Source organism: Oncorhynchus mykiss, chromosome 23, assembly GCF_013265735.2.
Source record: "Oncorhynchus mykiss isolate Arlee chromosome 23, USDA_OmykA_1.1, whole genome shotgun sequence".
Taxonomy (NCBI): Eukaryota; Metazoa; Chordata; class Actinopteri; order Salmoniformes; family Salmonidae; genus Oncorhynchus; species Oncorhynchus mykiss.
The window spans coordinates 15,052,709-15,073,285 of NC_048587.1; the positions used below are offsets into that span (position 1 = coordinate 15,052,709).

The window sequence follows — 20,577 nt, forward strand, 5'->3', positions numbered from 1 at the left end:
TTACGGGTAACAAAAAGACGAGTGATAGCAGTGCATTCCCATTGCAGGTGTCCATGGCAACTGCATGTCAGGTAATCAAGGAGATGATGAAGAATCCTCTAGTCCCAACGTCCCGGCCATGTCCCTCTGCAACAGCCAAAAAAGACAAAGATAAGGAGAAGGACAAAGGCAAAAAATCTAAAGAGGTAGACCTGACCACCCAGGCCTGACCACCTTCAGAGAAGTCCATGGCTATTTTTTGTTGTTTTCTCATTGTAGAGCATTGCAAATGACAAGTAATGAATGATACGACATGTTATTTTACCATTGTACATTCTTGCCAAAGTGCAGTTTAGAGTATTTGTACAGTTCAATTGCTTTCAGTTCACTTTTGCCAGCTGAAAGCAATTAGGAATTCATATTTGGCCAAGGAATACCAGAGCTCCTCTGTGTTTAAACAGCCACCCCCTGCTGAGGAGAAGCCCAAAGCCCGGAGGCCACAGGATGACGTGTTGCCCTCCAGCCCAGAGGAGTGGGCACAGTACGACTGTCCCGGGGATGTCCGCCAGGCCTTCAGATATGACACCAGCCCCCACTGCATCAACAGACACAGCCTCAGCAAACAGGCAGGCACCACTAAGCTCTCTCTGACTGCCTCTGTTATAGAGCCCAATGGGGTCATGTTCATTAAGGGCACACCATGGCAAAATGTTTTGCAACAAAAATTTACAAGTTCATGTAGTCTCTCCCTATTTCAGTCTGTTTTTGTCCTTTTGGTCCCTAATGAATATAAATTATTGAGTCATTATCGGAACAGGGACTGTTTCGATTGGCCGTGGCGGGTTAGGGTCGAGGGCTTGAAAGCCAGAAACATTGACTCGATATTGATCCTCGTCTTGACAAGTCATCATTTGTTGGCTGGAAGAGGATGTCTACTGATTGATTTTGGAAGCAAATCAGAATGTTGTCAGAGACAGAAAAGAAGAAGCTTATTTTAAATTAAAGACGTGTAGTGATTCATTTATCTTATGCCACTCCAGTGTGACTGTATTAGGTGACACAGTTATGCTTGGTAATCATACAAATTAAATGAGAAGATGCTCAGATGGTGCAGTCCTACACAGTGTGAAAAATATGTTAAACGATGACCAGTCCAACACTTCATGTGATATCAGGCTGTACTGTAGTGTTTTTTTCTTCTCTGTCCTGTTCCACAAGCTGTATCACCACATGATACAAGAGGCTAAAGTCTTATTGTCCATGGCTCAAAGTTTGTCCTACACGTTCTACACATCAAATGTAATCACTGTCCTGCACTTTAACTACTTACTAAATTACTAATTACAAACGCAGGATGTTAATGAAACAAAATAGTAATGATTAAGTCATGTGTTTACTTCCTTTTCTCCCTGTGTCTGGGTGGCTGCAGACTCAGAGCTTGTTCTTCCTGGACCTGCTGGTGAAAGAGCTGCAGTCTCTTTCTCTCACCCACCTGACTCTTCCCATACTGCACCTGGCTGAGGTCATTGCCCATGACCTGCTAGACAGAAGGAGCCTCTCTGACCTCTACCGTCTCAGGTGAATAATGCCAATTTCGCTTCAAGAGTTTACTCTTTCTGTTCGTGCACAGGTGCAATACTGCTACTTTCACTGTTTTACCAGACACCAGGCTAATTTCTGGACTAAAAAGTATTTTCAATGGAGATTCTCCATTTATCTTGCTTTTTAGTCCAGGACTAGACTTAATGTGTCCAGGTAATTGTGCATATACACTGAGTATACAAAACATGAAGAACACAGTATGTCATGCACTTTCCTTGACAGACTGACCAGGTGAATCCAGGCGAAAGCTATGATCCCTTATTGATGTTATTTGTTAAATCCACTTCAATCAGTGTAGATGAAGGGGAGGAGACAGGTGGTTAAAGAAGGATTTCTAAGCCTTGAGACAATTGAGACATGGATTGTGTACAGTATGTGTGCCATTCAGAGGGTGAATGGGCAAGACAAAAAAATGTTCAACTCAATATTAGGAAGGTGGTCCTAATGTTTGGTATACTTAGTGCATGTTAGTTAAGGCTACTGCTTTTACTTTTTACTACAGTGTAGAGCTAAACATTCCAATATGAAAGGTTTCCCACGTGTGGTCCAAACCCTTGCCCATTTCTGAATCATTGATTTCTTGTGAAATATTACCTAATAGTTTTCCCATCGTATTTCCTTATTCTAACGTTTTAGAATTGTGAGGAGCTGTTCTCAGCTGGATATGGAGACGTCTACAGTGTACCACGAGAAGCTCCTGAGCCTGACTGGTATCCATGAGCAGGAACAAATGGAGTATGTGTGCCCCACTCTTTTCCACCAGCTCCTGTACATACTGAGTACTCATTTGTATTAAATCTATAGTGTTTGCTCTGATTCTGTTACTAGTGTTTTGATCTCCTGTACATGCATTATTTCACTGCAGGTGTCGCAAAGCTATAGCTTTACAAAGAGAGAGAAAGCGCCTGTATATGGGTTATAATGGCAAAACGGACAATGAGGTTAGTTTCAAAGCATCACAGCTGAAATGAACAAGCATACCACGCAAGGTGTATTATCACCGTACGGGTTTATAGACCTAGAGTTGAGAAGAAAGAAAGCGAAATGACCCCTGAAATGAATAACTGCACTACTGTAGTTCTTAGTTTTTATTCTACTTTTATTCTAGTTTAAAGCCTGATTGGCAAGCAGCACAGGTTGATTACAGTCAAACGCAGACAGGGATATAAGTCCAAACTGCACTTTTCATAATGTGAAACCCATAACACATCATCATCACAGGTTCATGAGAGTTTAATTAGTTGCTTGTTAAATTTCAAATGGCCGTCGCTCATGTCAATCTGGCATGACCATGACCCTCATTTCTTTTTTTATGCGCATTATTAATGGTTGTATTTTTTCATTGCCTTACCCAGAGTTTTGCAGCCCATGAACAATCCTTTAGATTTACAGTATGTAAAGACTTAACCTATTGAGTTCATTCCATAATTCCATATTTTCCATGAGGTGCAGGGCCAGGGGATTGAATAGAATTCAGGGATCAGAATTCTGACATTGCTGCCTTTATCCATTTCTCTGTTTACAGAAGTCTAAGGTTGACCACATCTGTCTGTCTGGGAAGCAGTGTGGGGATCTGTGCAGTCAGGATATCTGGCTTGATAAGGCTGAGATATGCCTTGGTATGGGACTGTACCAACCCGCCAGACAGCTACTGGCAGAGGCCCATCTGGTGGCTAAGGTTCATTTCATTTTGAGTAATTTTGTCAATAGTTTGGTTTTCAATATTTATCTTAAGTAGTCCACTGCATATTTGTGAAGTGTTTCTCTCTTTTGGTTGAAATGTGACTCGTATTTATGTGTATGTGAAGTCATAACAGTTTAGCAATTCACTTTTATTCTATTTTTGTGGTCTCTTGTATTGTGTGCTCAGGAGCTGGGAGATCAGGCTGCAGCAGGGAGGAGTCTGCTCTCTCTTGCCATCCTGGCCAATAAGGAACAGAACCACTCTCAGGCCCTGGCACTGCTGGAGAAGGCCCAAGACATGGGAGGTGATGAGGACTTCTGGTACAAGCTCACCCTGGCCCTGCTGACAGCTACGGTGACCCAGAGGGGCCAGGATATAGACACCAAGGTGAAAACTATTCTATTTTATTCTATTGAAGCTCCTACAAGCCTCTGCTCAATTGTCTCCTCTGAAGCAAATATTGTCCTTTTCAAAGTGACCACTCTCTCCCGTTACAGACAGATCAAATAGTAAAGCAAGGCTGTGGAGCCTTGAAATCGATGCTGGAAAAGAGGCATAACCGAGCTCCCGCGCTCAGGTTCCTGATCACGTCTCTGGAGAGCAGGTAAGGCTCTTTGATGTCTGTGTTCTCCACATTCAGTCCTGGAAAGCTTCTGGGTTGTGCAGGCTGTCGATCAAGCCCCGCTGTAAATAACCTTATGGTCCAGAGTGAAGACTCATCACCTTGATTAGTTTGATATTTGAATCAGGTGTGGTACTGCAGGGTTGGATCAAAAGCCCTGGTGTACAGTGTTCTCCCCTGTGCTGTGACCAAAACAGACCCCTAGATGTCATTGACTCGCTGTGATGTCTGTCTTTCAGAGGGGCGGTGGAACGTCTGCATGCAGCCAGCCCTGTCGAGCCAGGTGAGGCTCTGTCCACCCAGTCAGTACAGAATCTCATGGCTGCCTGTGACACCCTGAGAGAGAGCACCCGTGAGTTCCTCCGACTGGGCCACAGAGAGCAAGCTGCTGAAGCTCTCCTGGAGCACGCACAGGCATTGAGGTCAGACATCAACACAACACATCATAGTATGATCTATCCAATTTGGGATCAATAACGTTCATTCATTCATTTTTGTCGACAATTCCTCTATTGGTCCGCTTCAAATCATTCACAGCATGTTCTACTTTGTAGGATACTGGCTAAACACACTGGCGATGAGGGAAAACTGCGCCACCTGCTGGATGCCTACTCCTTCATGCAGCAGGCCGTCTCTGTACAGGAACATGTGGTTCTGAACGCCCAAAGCCTGTTCCCATCACAAGAGGTAAAGCACATACCTGTATACCTTCCCAATATCAGCCTTCAAGTCAGCCTTCAAGTCAGAACATACCATACAGTTCAAACTCTTAGGTAATAATTTGGACCTATTTTAAAACACGTTGTAATTTTACTAATCATCACCACCAGGTTGAGTCAAGTTATTCGGATAGATTCTGATCTAAACAGAACACATTTATTTATTTTATCATTTTTACCCCCTTTTTCGTGATTAAGATCTTGTCTCATTGCTCCCCAACGGGCTTGGGAGAGGCGAAGGTCGAGTCAAGCGTCCTCTGAAACATGACCTGCCAAACTGCGCTTTTTATTACCCGCTCACTTAACATGGAAGCCAGCTGCACCAATGTGTCGGAGGAAACACTGTTCAACGGCGCCTGGCCTGCCACAAAGAGTCGCTAGAGCGTGATGAGCCAAGTAAAGCCATCCCGGCCAAACCCAGACGACACTGGACCAATTGTGCGATGCCCTATGGGACTCCCGGTCACGGCCGCTAATGACACAGCCTGGGGTCGAACCCCAGGCCGCAACACTGCGATGCAGTGCCGTAGACCGCTGCGCCATTCGGGAGGCCAGAACGCATTTATTGGAGCCATATCTCAGCAGTGTTCTTCATTGTGAAGGAATTTGTCTTAATAAGTGTGCAAATCCTATTTTGCTCAGCTGTTACAGTTCCTCAAAACAGAGTTCTGGCTATCTGTCCTGGAACTGAAAGCATTTGCAAACATATTACACTCTATTTAGAGAGTAACTGAACATGTTGACAGGGTTGAGATATTAGATTTGCTTGTGAAAAGTCCATATATGGCTTGTCAGAAAGCCTGATTCGCTGCTTGGACTCCTGTCGACCCAGGGCTGCCAAGTCCAAGCCAGTGCTGCTAAATTATTTATTGAATTCATTTTGCCCTTTGTTTCGCTAGGGATCTACATTGTTACATTTTCCAAATGGATTATTTAATTATAGAACAAGGAATTCCTGAAAAGGACAGAACCATTCATTATAAAGCAGATAAATATACCTATAAACAAGATAAACCTGATTTGCCTGTTAATACTCGCTCAATAAAAATGGCATAATCAGTTTTTTTTTTTGCAGAACATGGTATCTCAGCCAAATCATTACTGAATGTGTGTGGACTCTGGTGATCCACCTATTTGCTCCAGACCTCAATTCATATGCGATATAGCCTACAGAGTAAACAGACAGACACACACACGTTTGAGTTGTTTTTTTCAGTAACACCTGATGGTTAAGAGCCAACTTTCAAACAGGCCAACATCCAAACTGCCTTATGTAGAAAAAGCATTCCGAAAGTCAATGTCAAAGATGGAGCAGACATGACTTGCACACTGCCATTTTGAAGTGCATCTTGATCTAATCATGAAAGGACATTGAAATTGCATCTTGCTTCATTATTAAACCACCTGCTGAAATCCGGAAGAATCCAGTTAGCTAGATACAATCTACTTTGACGGTCCAATTCTGCATTTAGGATTAACAGTCTATAACCCTGTGCTTTCAGCAGATGGTACTGCTGCCCCAATAAGTTACATTGAAATGGCATACCAAATATGAAAACAGGAGTGTATTTGAATTCACTTACTCTCGTGGAACCAGACGAGTGTCTGAAAATTGCATATAAAGTCTGTCACGCAAGATTTGAGTTTATTTGACCCAATCTCCATTTGTTTCTTGGTTACTTCCCTGTCGTTACTTTGTAAATGAAGGTGTCACTTTTGTTCAGTCTGAAGATGTACATCGATATACGTTTATCTTCTTCATGAACTTTTCCATTTCAAAGGAAATCAAATTCAGATCTAAGGCTTTTAAAGCTATCTTGCACTGGGTTGAAAAATGAGCTGGGCACAATAAGACATTTTAACTTCTTGCATTTGCATTTACAGTGGTGTCTGTGCGTGTGTTCGTGTTGTTGTAATGTGTCTGTCATAATCTTTGTCTTTTTCTCGCTCTCTCATTCTGCTCTCTGTGCCTTCCACAGTGTCAGCCCTTGTCTCTCCCAGCCACGAGGAGGCTGTTGCGGGTCAGACTGGCTCTGGCTGAGCTGTCCTTAACCATGCTGGAACAGGTGTGTGCTGAGGAGAACAGACTAGCCATGGCCCAGGACAGGAAAGCCTCTGTGGAGAGGACCGTGGAGGAGTTTGTACGCATTACACCAGACCCCGGCTCTGTAGAGCAGGTAAGGGCATAGACAGAGGTTGTGTCCAAATATACATACTTGCGTTCTAAATAGTAGGCTTTTGGGGTATGCGAACATATTGAACGTTTTATAGTATATGACATTTCTGAAATGTTTTATGCTTTAAATACCAGTATGTCATACTCATTTCGCTTTTCATCAAGTAGAATTCGCTGCACATTGTTGAGGAAGAGAATCATATTTTCATACTCACTTGTGTTTGACAACAGTTGATAATCAGAATATGGGATGTCCTCTAAAAAAATTAGCGAATAGCAGCGAACACGCTCGATTTTCAAACCAATTTGGTTTGCCTGGTTAGCCAGCTAGCTAATAGTCAATGCCATGGCAAGCAAGGTAGGATCTAAGCTGGCTAGCCTGTTATGCTAGCGACGATGCTTACTGTTTAGCTAACTAACGTCAAGCTAAATATATAGCTCTGAGTCTGGCTGGCACTGGCAGGGGTATGGGGTAACGTTAGTTACAGCATGGTGTGGGTGAATTAAATTCTTCAACATCTTGCTAGCTAGCAACATTAGCAAAGCTAGCTGCAGTTATATATTGGCTGCCTAGCAACATGATATAATTTCTGGAGGCAGTGTTAACACAATTTGTGTTAGTCCACCAAGGCCAGCCCAACCTGGGTTGACTTCAAAGTCCCAATGGTAACGGGGATTAAGCCAGTTCCAGTGTGATCGGTACCCCTCCCCTTGGCCCTAATTACCCCTTCAATGTTTGCAGATCTGTAAGGTGAAAGCAATATGGTGGAAGCTTTACCACTACACCTCTTACACCTATACATACACTTCAGACATGCTAACATCAAGGGATTAATGCCAAGGGGGAGGGATGGGGAGAAATTTGAGACTGGTGGATAGACATAACGAAAGAAAACTACTGGCCTACACAGTTATTGGACAAGTTACAAACAAAACTATTTCCTAAATTCTGGGAGGCTTATTACAAGTCAATGCCCGACTTGTGAGAGTTGGAGAGGAGATTGCCAATTTCATCAACCAGCACTTTGAATTGTAAATGTTCTATCTAATATTTATGTGTGAAGCTAATGATTTGGCTCAGACAGGGATGGGCTCGTAGGATATGGGCATGCCGACTGCAGAGCACACACACTCCTCTGGTCGATCTTCAGTAGTTCTGTGGGAGGACCGCAATCATGTCTGTCTGATAGTAAAGGGCTTTTCTCCCAAAGTGAAATCTCCACCACTAAAATGGGACTGATCTGATCAATATTGGCAGTGATTAAGCTTATTGCTTGATGACTCGCTTCATGTTGTTTCTCTCTGTTGCTGCTCCCCGTCATATCAGCTCCCCCATGAAAAAAACTAAGCGAGATCTCACTATGAGTAAGATCTGGTCTGTAGCTACAACCTTTAAGTTTTTTTTTGTTGTTGTTGAGAAATGGCTCGTCTTCTGCAACCAAGACGATTCATTAAACCAATGTGCTTTCGATTTGGAGGAGTTTGTGTTTGTCTTGAAATTCCCAAAGTTGGTACACGGGAGGGAGAACCTCCTCCCTTAGAGGAAGTCCAAGTTGGTTTTGGAATAAGGAATAGGCCTACCTATTGTGTAATGACCGACGCCGGGGTTGAGAAGCAGGTACAGGGAGTTGAACACTTAATGCGGAACAGACAGGTAACAGGAACAGCGTCAGCACAGGGGTACACAAAGACATACGAACATTAATGTAGAAGCCGGGAACAGAGCTGGGAACCAGATAGATATAGGGAAGGTAAGGACAGAGGTGATTGAGTCCAGGTCAGTCCAATAATCGCTGATGCGCGTGACAGGAAGGCAGGTGTGCGTTATAATGATGGCAGGAGTGTGCAATGCTGGGGAGTCTAGCGCCCTCAAGTGCCAGGGGGGAAGAGCTGGAGCAGGCGTGACATAGTGCAGTAGTTCCCAACCAGTGTACACTCACTTATAAAAGTGACCTATGGAATTTTGACTTGGGGCACTAGTGCCGGTCAGATAATACATTAAATGGCACATGGTTACAACTGTATCGTTGTTTCAAGTCCAGTGTGCTCAGGCTGTTATTACATTTGTACCGTTTGATGGGTCATTTTTCTTAATCTGAAAACCATTAGCAAAGGCAAATCTGATTTAGGTTTAGTCAGTCATTTATTTGTTAATACATGGCTCTGGGCTTAGCTCTACCACAGCCTTTGCCATAGGAACAAACGGAGCATGACATTGTGTCCGTGATTGCGCCTTTATAAAGCCTAAAACCGCTCATCTGTAGCTCAAACTGTTCAAAACTAAGACCTATTTTTACCAGAGCTACATTTTCTTCTTAGTGCACATTCCCGGAACGCTCTTACAGGGGTACACACAAATTAACATGAGTAAGGAACTATCAAAACGATGAAAATATTTCAAATATACCCTATTTAATGTCTAAACTTTAGTCACAGAAAATATATGATTTGCAGTGTTGGATCAGATGAGATGGTCATTACCACTAAATAAATTAATAGGGACATTTTAGGTGTGCTGCAGAATTTTGTATTCCATATCCCTCCCTTCTTCCTTTATACATCCCTCCATTTCCTCTGTGTCCCCCAGTAACCACCCCATCCCCTTTGTTCCCTTTGTAGGAGTGGATAGCTACAGGCAGGACCCTGGGGCAGGTGGCTTTGAGCCAGCTGGCCACGGTCAACTTCCTGTCCCTTGACTGTGTGGAGACCAGAGCCAGCTCTCTGAGCCTGATGGGGAAGTGCCTGAGGCTGCTAGCCATGCAGAGAGACCCGCTCTACCCCTTCACCCTCTGGGATGGACACAACCTGGTACAGACACTGACAGACAATACCAAAAACAGTAAAAATGGACTAAAAGTAACTTTTAGGGGGGGCTTAAAGTGACTTTTAGAGATGTCATTCCACTTCACAAAAATCTAAGAGCTCAAAAAAAATTGTCAGCATTCATGACCAGATTGTAAACTAATCTTGATTCTATGAACAGGAGGAGGACCGGTCAGAGTCTAAAGCCAGCCCTGAGGAGGAGGAGGAGTTAACCGGAGAGAATGGCCTAGAGTCAAGCAGAACGGAGCCCAGACAGTACGCAGCCAAATGTGCTGAGTTGCAGGTACTGTATAGTCTACCTGGAATCTTTCCTCCACATTAATCTGGTGTTTTTAGACAAATCTAGTCTTTCTTATCTTCAACAGAAGTCACTTTCTTGGCTAGTCTTGATATACTGTAAAAGACAGTCTTTATTTTAAAAGTAGTCTTGGTTAGCCAGAAGTAATATTCTCTTGTAAAAGTTTGTCGTTTTCTGTTTTACTTTTGGGGGAATGCCATTAACAATTATGATTATCTTTGTTCAAGTGATGGAAAAGGTACCCAAAGTAAAGAAACCTTCAAAGAAAATGACTAGAGTAAAAGTCACCCAGTAAAATACTACTTGAGTAAAAGTCTAAATGTACTTAAGTATGAAAAGTAAATGTAATCGCTAAAATATACTTATGTATCAAAAGAAAAAGTATAAATAATTTCAAATTCCTTATATTAAGCAAACGGCACGATTTTTTAAATGTTTTATTTTATTTACGATAGCCAGGGGCACACTTCAACACTCAGACATAATTTACAAAGGGAGCATTTGTGTTTAGTGAGTCTTCCAGATGAGAGGCAGTAGGAATGACCAGGGATGTTTTATTGATAAGTGTGTGAATTAGACAATTGTCCTGTCCTGCTAGGCATTCAAAGTGTAAAGAGTACTTTTGGGTTTCAGGGAAAATGTAAGGATTTAAAGTATGTTATTTTCTTTCGGAATGTAGTGGAGTAAAAGTAATATGAATAGTAAAGTAAAGTACAGATACCCCAAAAAAACTACTTAAGTAGTACGTTAAAGTATTTTTACTTAAGTACTTTACACCACTGGTGCAAAGTAAGGAAGTGATGTCTCCTCCCTCGCAAACGGAAACTCTTGGCCAAACCCCTCCCTTCCACTAATTTCACCCGTGTTTATCATGGCCAAAAAGGAAATGTTTTTGTTTAATGAATTTTTACGATACAGCCAATTTTGACTTGTGACTGTGGAATCTAGTGGAAACCGTTTATCATCACTGCACCAGTTTAATCACCGCCTGCGTCCAATCCTGATTCATCCAAATAATCAATGACAAAAACCCCAAACCAAGAACTACTGTTGCTCGTAATCACAAACTTCTATGTGCGCTTTGACAGATTCTCGCCGTTTCATCTGTCCACGAGAGATTATATTAAAAGTAACCTAAGAAGGTCATGTCCATCCAGAAATGTTACTCTGAAGTTGGTGCAATAGATTAATAGCAGCAGGTGGCATTATGAACAAGTAACTTGAAGCTACTTGTTTTCTCTCTCTGTGTGCGCGTGAGCGCATGTGTGTACGTGTGCCTGTGTATTCCAGAGAAGAAGACGTTCTGCCCGGCAGCTTCTGGCTCAGGCCAGTGAGACTTTAGCACAGGCCATCAGCCTTTCTCTCCAACACAAACTCCCAAGCTCCATCCTCTCAGAAGCCTGTCTCAACATGCTGGAGTGTCACGGCCAGTTTGACCCCTGTTCCACTGGTCAATACCTGGCCTTGCTCCAGGTATAATATGTACAGTTGAAGTCGGAAGTTTACATACACTTAGGTTGGAGTCATTAAAACTTGTTTTTCAACCACTCCACAAATTTCTTGTTAACAAACTATAGTTTTGGCAAGTCGGTTAATACATCTATTTTGTGCATGACACAATTAATTTTTCCAACTATTGTTTACAGACATTATTATTCACTTATAATTCACTGTATCACAATTCCAGTGGGTCAGAAGTTTACATACACTAAGTTGACTGTGCCTTTAAACATCTTGGAAAATTCCAGAAAATTATGTCATGGCTTTAGAAGTTTCTGATAGGCGAATTAAACATAATTTGAGTCAATTGGAGGTGTGTGTACCTGTGGATGTATTTCAATGCCTACCTTCAAACTCAGTGCCTCTTTGCTTGACATCATGGGAAAATCAAAAGAAATCAGCCAACACCTCAGAAAAACAATTGTAGACCTCCACAAGTCTGGTTCATCCTTGGGAGCAATTTCCAAACGCCAAAGGTACCAAACGCCAAAGGTACCACGTTCATCTGTACAAACAATAGTACGCAAGTAAAAACACCATGGGACCACGCAGCCACCATACCGCTCAGGAAGGAGACGTGTTCTGTCTCCTAGAGATGAATGAACTTTGGTGCGAAAAGTGCAAATCAATCCAGAACAACAGCAAAGGACCTTGTGAAGATGCTGGAGGAAACAGGTACAAAAGTATTTTTTTCCACAGTAAATCGAGTCCTATATCGACATAACCTGAAAGGCCGCTCAGCATGGAAGAAGCCACTGATCTAAAACCGCCATAAAAAAAGCCAGACTATGGTTTGCAACTGCACATGGGGACAAAGACCGTACTTTTTGGAGAAATGTCCTCTGGTCTGATGAACCAAAAATAGAACTGTTTGGCCATAATGACCATCGTTATGTTTGGAGGAAAAAGGGGGATGCTTGCAAGCCGAAGAACACCATCCCAACCATGAAGCACGGGAGTGGCAGCATCATATTGTGGGTGTGCTTTGCTGCAGGAGGGACTGGTGCACTTTACAAAATAGATGGCATCACGAGGCAGGAAAATTATGTGGATATATTAAAGCAACATCTCAAGACATCAGTCTTGTTAAATTTTGGTCGCAAATGGATCTTCCAAATGGACAATAACCCCAAGCATACTTCCAAAGTTGTGGCAAAATGGCTTAAGGACAACAAAGTCAAGGTATTGGAGTGGCCATCACAAAGCCCTGACCTCAATCATATAGAAAATTTGTGGGCAGAACTGAAAAAGCGTGTGCAAACAAGGAGGCCTACAAACCTGACTCAGTTACACCAGCTCTGTCAGGAGGAATGGGCCAAAATTCACCCAACTTTATTGTGGGAAGCTTGTGGAAGGCTACCCTGAAACGTTTGACCCAAGTTAAACAATTTAAAGGCAATGCTACCAAATTCTAATTGAGTGTATGTAAACTTCTGACCCACTGGGAATGTGATGAAAGCAATACAATCTGAAATAATTCATTCTCTCTACTATTATTCTGACATTTCACATTCTTAAAATAAAGTGGTGATCCTAACTGACCTAAAACAGGGAATGTTTACTCGGATTAAATGTCAGGAATTGTGAAAAACTGAGTTGAAATGTATTTGGCTAAGGGGTATGTAAACTTCCGACCTTAACTGTATGTGTGTAGGGAGGGGTGTTTGTGTATATGTGTACATGCATGTGTATGTCTGCATGTCTGCTGTGCAAGTGTGCGTAGTTAGAGGCTGTCTTGGTCACTAAGATTTTGTGTCACAGTCTAAATGTTTGTGTGTTAGTGTCCCTACTCTCCTTAAATTAGATATTGTGTGCTTTTGCTAATCTCTGTTAATCTCTATTCCCAGAGCTGCTCCTGCACAGCTATGATGGCTGACATTCTAAGATCTGCTTGCACTGACACTCGTGTGTCCCAGCTCTCTGCGCTACTCAACCTACACAGCAACCTGCTCCCTTCACAGGTGGAGACCCCCACTAGTCTGCTGAAGGGAGTGGAGGACTCACTCAATGGCTTCTCCAAGGTAATGTCCCACAAAACACCCTCAATACAACAAATGTTTTCTAGGCATCATAGAGATTCACTTGAGCTCCCATTACTGGTTCCCCATGAATGTATTGAAATAGATTAAATATGCCTTGTTTTGTTTCACACATTGAACGCCATGTGGTCTGTGGTGCATCTATCTTTCTTAGCTAGCTAATTGCCCTTTAGAGAGTGTTCATTACAAGCTTTGGATAAAGAGTATTTATTTGCAGTTGCCATTTAAATTATGTATCAACATAAATAATTTGCTCAGTATAAATGGGTAAAAAATTGATCAACATGTCGCAAATCTGTGCCCAGACCTACAGCCACCTGACCATCAACCCAAGTCACCTGAGTCTTCTGGGAGAGCTGCCCTCTAACCTGAAGATCCTGCTGCTTCAGCACACACAAGACAGGTACATGTCAACGCGGGCATTTAGTCTGTCTACCGTATGTCAGACACACACAAGCCCACGAGTCTCCTCTGGCCCCATCTGTTACACTGGCTCACAGTCTGCCATTTTATGACCGCGTGGTCACATTTCACATTGGGTTAGTTAACACACATTTTCTGGAGCTGGGTGCAATATTTGATGACACCACACGAGGGAGAGTCTCATCCTATGTCCTCTGTAGAATCAGCACAGTCGGGCTCCTGCTATACCATTTAACATACTTTACTGTAAATGCCAAACATACTTTACTGTAAATGCCAAACATACATATAAAGTTCTGTCGTGACACAGTTTGTATGGCAAATAGGTGAAATGTGTGTTCTTTTTTAGGTCAACTCTCTATGGAGCTTTCTATGAGAGGAGCAAACTTACAGAGAGTCAGAGAGGGAAGGCCATGCAGGTTTCTGGTGAGGCTTCTCAACCTTTGGGATATTTTCATGTAGTACATGTTCAGTAGGTGGTATCCAGTAGCACGCTTGCATTTATGGAATAAGAAGATGGATGCCAACCTTTTAAAGGTTAATTATTTATTTTTGTGTGTGGATGGGATTTTCATTGCTATGATATGCAATTTGTTTTTTTAAGACTAGGCAAGTATTCCATTGATATACTGCAGCAATGCACTTAAGTGTTATCAGCATTCAGAATTAAACTATAAAGAAAGAAATCATTCCAGCGTCACATTTAGTACGCCGGGTCTCTCCCTAACAACAGTGCCAATGAAAAGTTGAGAGCTAATTTACACAAGCAAAGATGAACACTGAATAGTAAGATACCTGGACACGGACCCTTTCACCTTTCGTCTGCAGCTGCTAGCCAAGCATGGGAATAGTTGATGTTCTAATTCCAAAAAACTAAGTAACGTTTGCATATTACCTCCTCAAATGACCTTTCTGTAGACTGTTGGAAAAAGGCACAGGCTAGCATCTGGGCTTGTTTCGGGAGAATGAGATCAAATACGTTCATCACAAAGAAGAGAGGGGAAGGGATGGAGAGACAGGGTTGGTACGGTCATGAACATCCTGGAAAAGTCATGGAATTTTAAAATGGTGTTTTCCAAGCATGGAAAAGTGATGGACATTAATTTCATAATTTCATTTAATTCAATTTATTTAGGCACAGTTTTTAAATATTTTATCGATCAAATAAAAATCAACATATCATCCAGGATCGGAACGACACTGTTTTTCGAGCATCACCTGCGTGTGTGTGAGACGAGTGGGTCATTGCTCAAGGAGAGAGAGAGAGACAGTCGGACATGCAGCAGCAGGTAGGCCTAGCCTATAAAATATGATAGAGAACAGACTAGCTAGGCAGCAATTCAAAACAAAACTTGTACCCTCTAGTTAACTGTTTAGCGATTGATAGCATGTATTAATGTTTTCATCATGTCCCAAAAAACTTTCCACCGACATTTGCGAATAAGCCCATACAAAATGTATTACATTTTTTTTAAAGAATCATATGATTATTTTAAATTATTATTTTTGATGAAACAAATGATTCACTTCACCATTGTATTAGTTGGGATTCAGTTCAATTGTGGCGAATCGAAACATGTGAATCAAAATAATAAAATGGGAATCGTGAACATTAATTTTATGTAAAAATATTATATTCTAGCCTTTCTTTTGGATTATCTGGTTTATTGGGCATCCAATGTATTGGACATTGCAACTCAATAGATGCTAGTCAGCCTGCAAAGTAAGTACTTCTAAAGTAGCTAAGATAAATATTTGAAAAAGAAAAAAGGCGAGGAGCTCAGATGCAAAAATGTAATAACAATGTTTTGAAAGCCAATATGTCTTCATCAGGCTATAGGCTAAGATAAATATGACTAAACTATAAAAGGTTTATTTCCTGATGATAATGTGTGTGCCTGCTTTATCAGAATAAAAAGATTTGTAGCTTACCATAGCCATTTGATCTTTGATATATTGAATGAGCACATTATTTAAAAAGGCATTAAACATATTTGATTGTATTGTTGCAATGTTTTACATCAAGGGTGGTAAACCATCCTCCAGGAGAGCTAATGGGTGTGCAGGCTTTCATTCCAGTCCCCTTCTAACAAACTACATTTTAAAAATGAACTGGTCAACCGGACCTTGATAAACTAGCTCTGATGTGTTTGAGCAGGGCTTGATCAAAAGCTTGCACAACCAGTAGCTCTCCAGACTGAGGGTTGAACACATGTTTTATACAGTTGCCTAACAGGTATTCTACTTTATGGGGGGTTAAGTGCCTTGCTCAATGACAGAAGATGGTACCACCCATTGTGTCGATACCACATTATGCCTACTTTTTTATACGTACATTGAGACGCTGCCAATTGTTGGTCATGGAAATTTGGTTAAAAGTCTCATTGAAAAGTCATGGAGTTCTATCTTTCAAAATGTGTGTGGAGAGAGAGAGAGAGAGGGAAAGAGAGGCATGGAAGGGAGAAGGAAAGAGAGATGGGAGGTACTGAGTAGAGAAGGAGGATGTGGGCTCGGGGGAACCAGTTACAGCGGCTGTGCTGTTCTTTTGTTGCAGGAATGCTGATCTGTACCAGGGTCGCCACGGTTGCTGTCCAGCCCAGGGCTCTGCTTGATCTCCGGGACAGAACACAAGCCTTCAAACGCGAGACCAAACACAACTTCTTGAAAGAGGCGCATTGGCTTGGCAATGAGGGCAGGGCGGGGAGCGAGCGTCACGTTCACCTAGTAGGTCACGAACCCTCTACAACCCCTTTATGAACCCACTACAATCCTTTGCGACCCTTTGACTTGGCTGTGCAAGTAACATTTTTAATTGGTCGCATCAATGCGACCTGCAAATTCTTGCTGGTCACTTCAGTCAAAACATATTTGGGGGGCTGCTAAAAGCATGATTGGGTCGAACAGTAGCTCAAACAAGATAACTCAGATGTGCTTTTGGATTTCGTAACAACATTCAAAATGCAATCGCAGGGAATGAATGGTTTGAACACACATACTGTTGTGACTGTAAGAGAGAGGAGGGTCTCAGCTTCCTGGAGGTATTACGTTTATTTCTCATCTCTCTTTTTTAACCGTCTATATGTGTTTGAGAAATATGGAGCGCGGGAAGTGTGCATCTGCCATTTTCAGTGATTTCATTGACTAGTATGCTTAATGCAAAAAAGCTGAGTTACTGTATCTAGAAACAGGTGTGTGGGAATAGTGTGATTACTTCAATGAAAAGAGAAACCCGCATCATACAATTTATTAAAGCTTTTGTGTCGGCCTCTTGGCCTTCTTCAGAGCTTTGAGCTTTAATCAGTGACACGAGCAAGAGAAGTTTCCGTGTTTCTCTTTTCTTGGAAAACTTGAGCTTTTTTTGTTGCTTACTTAAATACATTACATGTACTGTTAGTTTTACACAATGGTGAATTAGCCCCAAATGAATTATGATATTGGTACACAAAAATGATTAACCAAATGAATCTCTATTGAACAAAAGGAATCTGCGATTCTGGAGCCCTATTTTGAGATTAAAATATAGCAACAATAGCCTAATTGTCAACCCAAAATTCATGACAATCACTTTTTCAGATTGCACACAAAAATATCTTGATCATGCATTCCTGCTTGTACATGTTAAATTCAACTTATTTCTTGAAACATACCATCTAGGTAGCACTGAATTACTTTATGAGATGATTGCAAAAAAATATTAATTGCATGACACCTCAACAACATTATGGTGCGACCAAATCATGACCTGGAGCCATCAACTGAAAATGTCAGTGGCCCTGCTCTATTACCCCTCCACAAACCCTCTACAACCCCTTTTTCTCTATTAAAATGATCGACTGGCCTCATAAATAAACCAGTCTACAACAATATCCCGGAGCTGAATTTCTCTCTTCCCTTTCTTTCTGCCGATATCGGATTTGAATGACCAAACATTGTTCAAGTTATGTAGGTCTGTGTAATCGTTGTCAGTGCTCGAGACAAGTGTTGATTTTACATGTCAGCTAGGCTTTTTCTTTTTGTCCCTGTATAGAAATCGAACTCTGAAGAGAAATTGGAATCTCATTTCAAAGCCATTGTACAAGAAATGGAGGACTATTTGTGTCCAATCCTCTCTCAGTTTGACTTCTCATGCTTCGGGTAAGTCAATACAGGTCCGGATATTGTCCTGTATTGTACAATGGTCATTTTGCTGCTGAGTTCTATTTATTGCAGAATTTAAACTAAACCCAACCCTTTACCCTAACCTTAACCGATTGGGAACTTACTGTACCTAAACATGACCAGCCTCTTTTCTTGGCTGAACCACTCAACTAATCACATTGTTTTTGCCCTTGAGGCAGAGCTTGAATAAGGAAAGATTGAATAAGAAAACTCCAATGCAGTTGATTTGGTCTACAGTTCATCATAGAGCTGGGCGATATGGGCAATATTGCAATAAATTGCCTGAATTAATGCATTAACGATAAGACTACAACATTAAAGTGCAACACTTTTTAAAGTTGTTTTGTATCCTTTAAACTACTACTAGCAATTTGATGGTTGTAGCCATCAATTCTCCCATTAACATCACCCATATTAGCAAACTTATTTCATTTCAAACTTCTCTAGTATATGCTATGATCGGTATGGTCAGTGTTGATTATTTTCTGTTTACCTTCCCAGGTCTAGTTCATCATGTCTGACTTATTCATGTGTTGTATCAGCTAGACATTCACATTGCGAGACTTTGTGTCAGTGTGGCCTGTGATCTTTTTCTCTCTCTCTCTGTGTGTTTGTTTGGTTTTACTATCCTTGCGGGGACCAGAAATCCTCACACGGATAGTAAAACAAGGGACATTCTGTGTTTCATCCGACACATTGGTGCAGCTGGCTTCCGGTTTAAGCGAGCGAGTGTTAAGAAGCGCTTCTTGGCGGGTAATGTTTCGGAGGACGCTTGACTCGACCTTCGCATCTCCCGAGCCCGTTGGGGAGTTGCAGCGATGAGACAAGATCGTTATCACGAAATTGTGGAGAAAAAGTGAAAAAATGTAATTTAAAAACATTTGGGTTAGGTTTAGGGGTTTAGGGTTAAGGATAGGGTTAGGTTAATGGTTAGACTGGGGCGGTATATCGTATATTATAAACTGGGTGGTTCGATCCCTGAATGCTGATAGGCTGACAGCCATGGTATATCAGACCGTATGCCACGGGTATGACACAGCATTTATTTTTACTGCTCTAATTACGTTGGTAACCAGTTTATAATAGTAAAAAGGCACCTCAGCGTTTGTGGTATATGGCCAATATACCACAGCTAAGGGCTGTATCCAGGCACTCTGCGTTGCGTCATGCGTAAGAACAGCCCTTAGCCGTGGTATATTGTCCATATACTGGGGCGGTATATCGTATATTATAAACTGGGTGGTTCGAGCCCTGAATGCTGATAGGCTGACAGCCATGGTATATCAGACCGTATGCCACGGGTATGACAAAGCATTTATTTTTACTGCTCTAATTACGTTGTTAGGTTTAGGGGTTTACTGCTCTAATAAGTCAAACTATATTGTCCATATACCACACCCCCCACCCCCCCAGGGTCTTATTTCTTAACTGTATACCGTATACCGGGGTATTTGGAAAAAGCCACGGGATGGTTTTTCAATACCATCATAACAATTTATTTTAAGTTTTTCAATACATTTTTATATTTATAGCTACTTTAAGTTAATACCTGGAGTCAACTTGTGCAAAGTATTTATTTTAATTTGATTTAACTAGGCAAGTCAGTTAAGAACAAATTCTTATTTACAATGACGACCTTCCCCTGCCAAACCCTAACCCGGGGGAGCTCCTCCTACCAGCCTCCACTGGTGTGTATGTTTGTGTGGGAGTATGGTTTCTTTGTGCATGTACAGTTGAAGTCGGAAGTTTACATACACCTTAGCCAAATATATTTAAACTCAGTTTTTCACAATTCCTGACATTAAAAATCACGTTTTAGGTCAGTTAGGATCTCCACTTTATTTTAAGAATGTGAAATGTCAAAATAATAGTAGAGAGAATGATTTATTTCAGATTTGATTTCTTTCATCACATTCCCATTGGGTCAGAAGTTTACATACACTCAATTAATATTTGGTAGCATTGCCTTTAAATTGTTGAACTTGTTGAACTTCGAGTAGCCTTCCACAAGCTTCCCACAATAAAGTTGGGTAAATTTTGGCCCATTCCTCCTGACAGAGATGGTGTAACTGAGTCAGGTTTGTAGGCCTCCTTGCTCGCACACGCTTTTTCAGTTCTGCCCACAAATTTTCTATGGGATTGAGGTCAGGGCTTTGTGATGGCACTCCAATACCTTGACTTTGTTGTCCTTTAGCCATTTTGCCACAACTTTGGAAGTATGCTTGGGGTCATTGTCCATTTGGAAGACCCATTTGCAACCAAGCTTTAACTTCCCGACTGATGTCTTGAGATGTTACTTCAATATATCCACATAATTTTCCTGCCTCGTGATGCCATCTATTTTGTCCCTCCTGAGCGGTATGACGGCTGCGTGGTCCTATGGTGTTTATACTTGCGTACTATTGTTTGTACAGATGAACGTGGTACCTTCAGGTGTTTGGAAATTGCTCCCAAGGATGAACCAGAGTTGTGGGGATCTACAATTTTTTTCCTGAGGTCTTGGCTGATTTATTTTGATTTTCCCATGAATTCAAGGAAAGAGGCACTGAGTTTG

At 41.7% G+C, this 20,577-nt stretch overlaps 1 protein-coding gene across 4 annotated transcripts in view; it reads left to right on the plus strand.

Moving 5' to 3' along the window:
- LOC110502315 (cilia- and flagella-associated protein 46) overlaps positions 1-20,577 on the plus strand; it is a 98,286-nt gene that overhangs the window by 49,474 nt on the left and 28,235 nt on the right. For all 4 annotated transcript variants that reach the window (XR_002470314.2, XM_021580249.2, XM_021580250.2 and 1 more), the window contains exons 31-49: positions 48-185; positions 441-605; positions 1,409-1,557; positions 2,218-2,316; positions 2,447-2,522; positions 3,107-3,259; positions 3,452-3,652; positions 3,763-3,869; positions 4,127-4,309; positions 4,442-4,574; positions 6,586-6,783; positions 9,402-9,590; positions 9,766-9,888; positions 11,194-11,376; positions 13,251-13,424; positions 13,748-13,845; positions 14,215-14,291; positions 16,420-16,589; positions 17,893-17,999. Coding sequence is in view for 3 of the 4 variants with exons in the window: in XM_021580249.2 (XP_021435924.2) it covers positions 48-185; positions 441-605; positions 1,409-1,557; positions 2,218-2,316; positions 2,447-2,522; positions 3,107-3,259; positions 3,452-3,652; positions 3,763-3,869; positions 4,127-4,309; positions 4,442-4,574; positions 6,586-6,783; positions 9,402-9,590; positions 9,766-9,888; positions 11,194-11,376; positions 13,251-13,424; positions 13,748-13,845; positions 14,215-14,291; positions 16,420-16,589; positions 17,893-17,999 (2,723 nt within the window). In the remaining variant the exon portion in view is untranslated. The remainder of the gene's footprint in view (positions 1-47; positions 186-440; positions 606-1,408; positions 1,558-2,217; positions 2,317-2,446; positions 2,523-3,106; positions 3,260-3,451; positions 3,653-3,762; positions 3,870-4,126; positions 4,310-4,441; positions 4,575-6,585; positions 6,784-9,401; positions 9,591-9,765; positions 9,889-11,193; positions 11,377-13,250; positions 13,425-13,747; positions 13,846-14,214; positions 14,292-16,419; positions 16,590-17,892; positions 18,000-20,577) is intronic.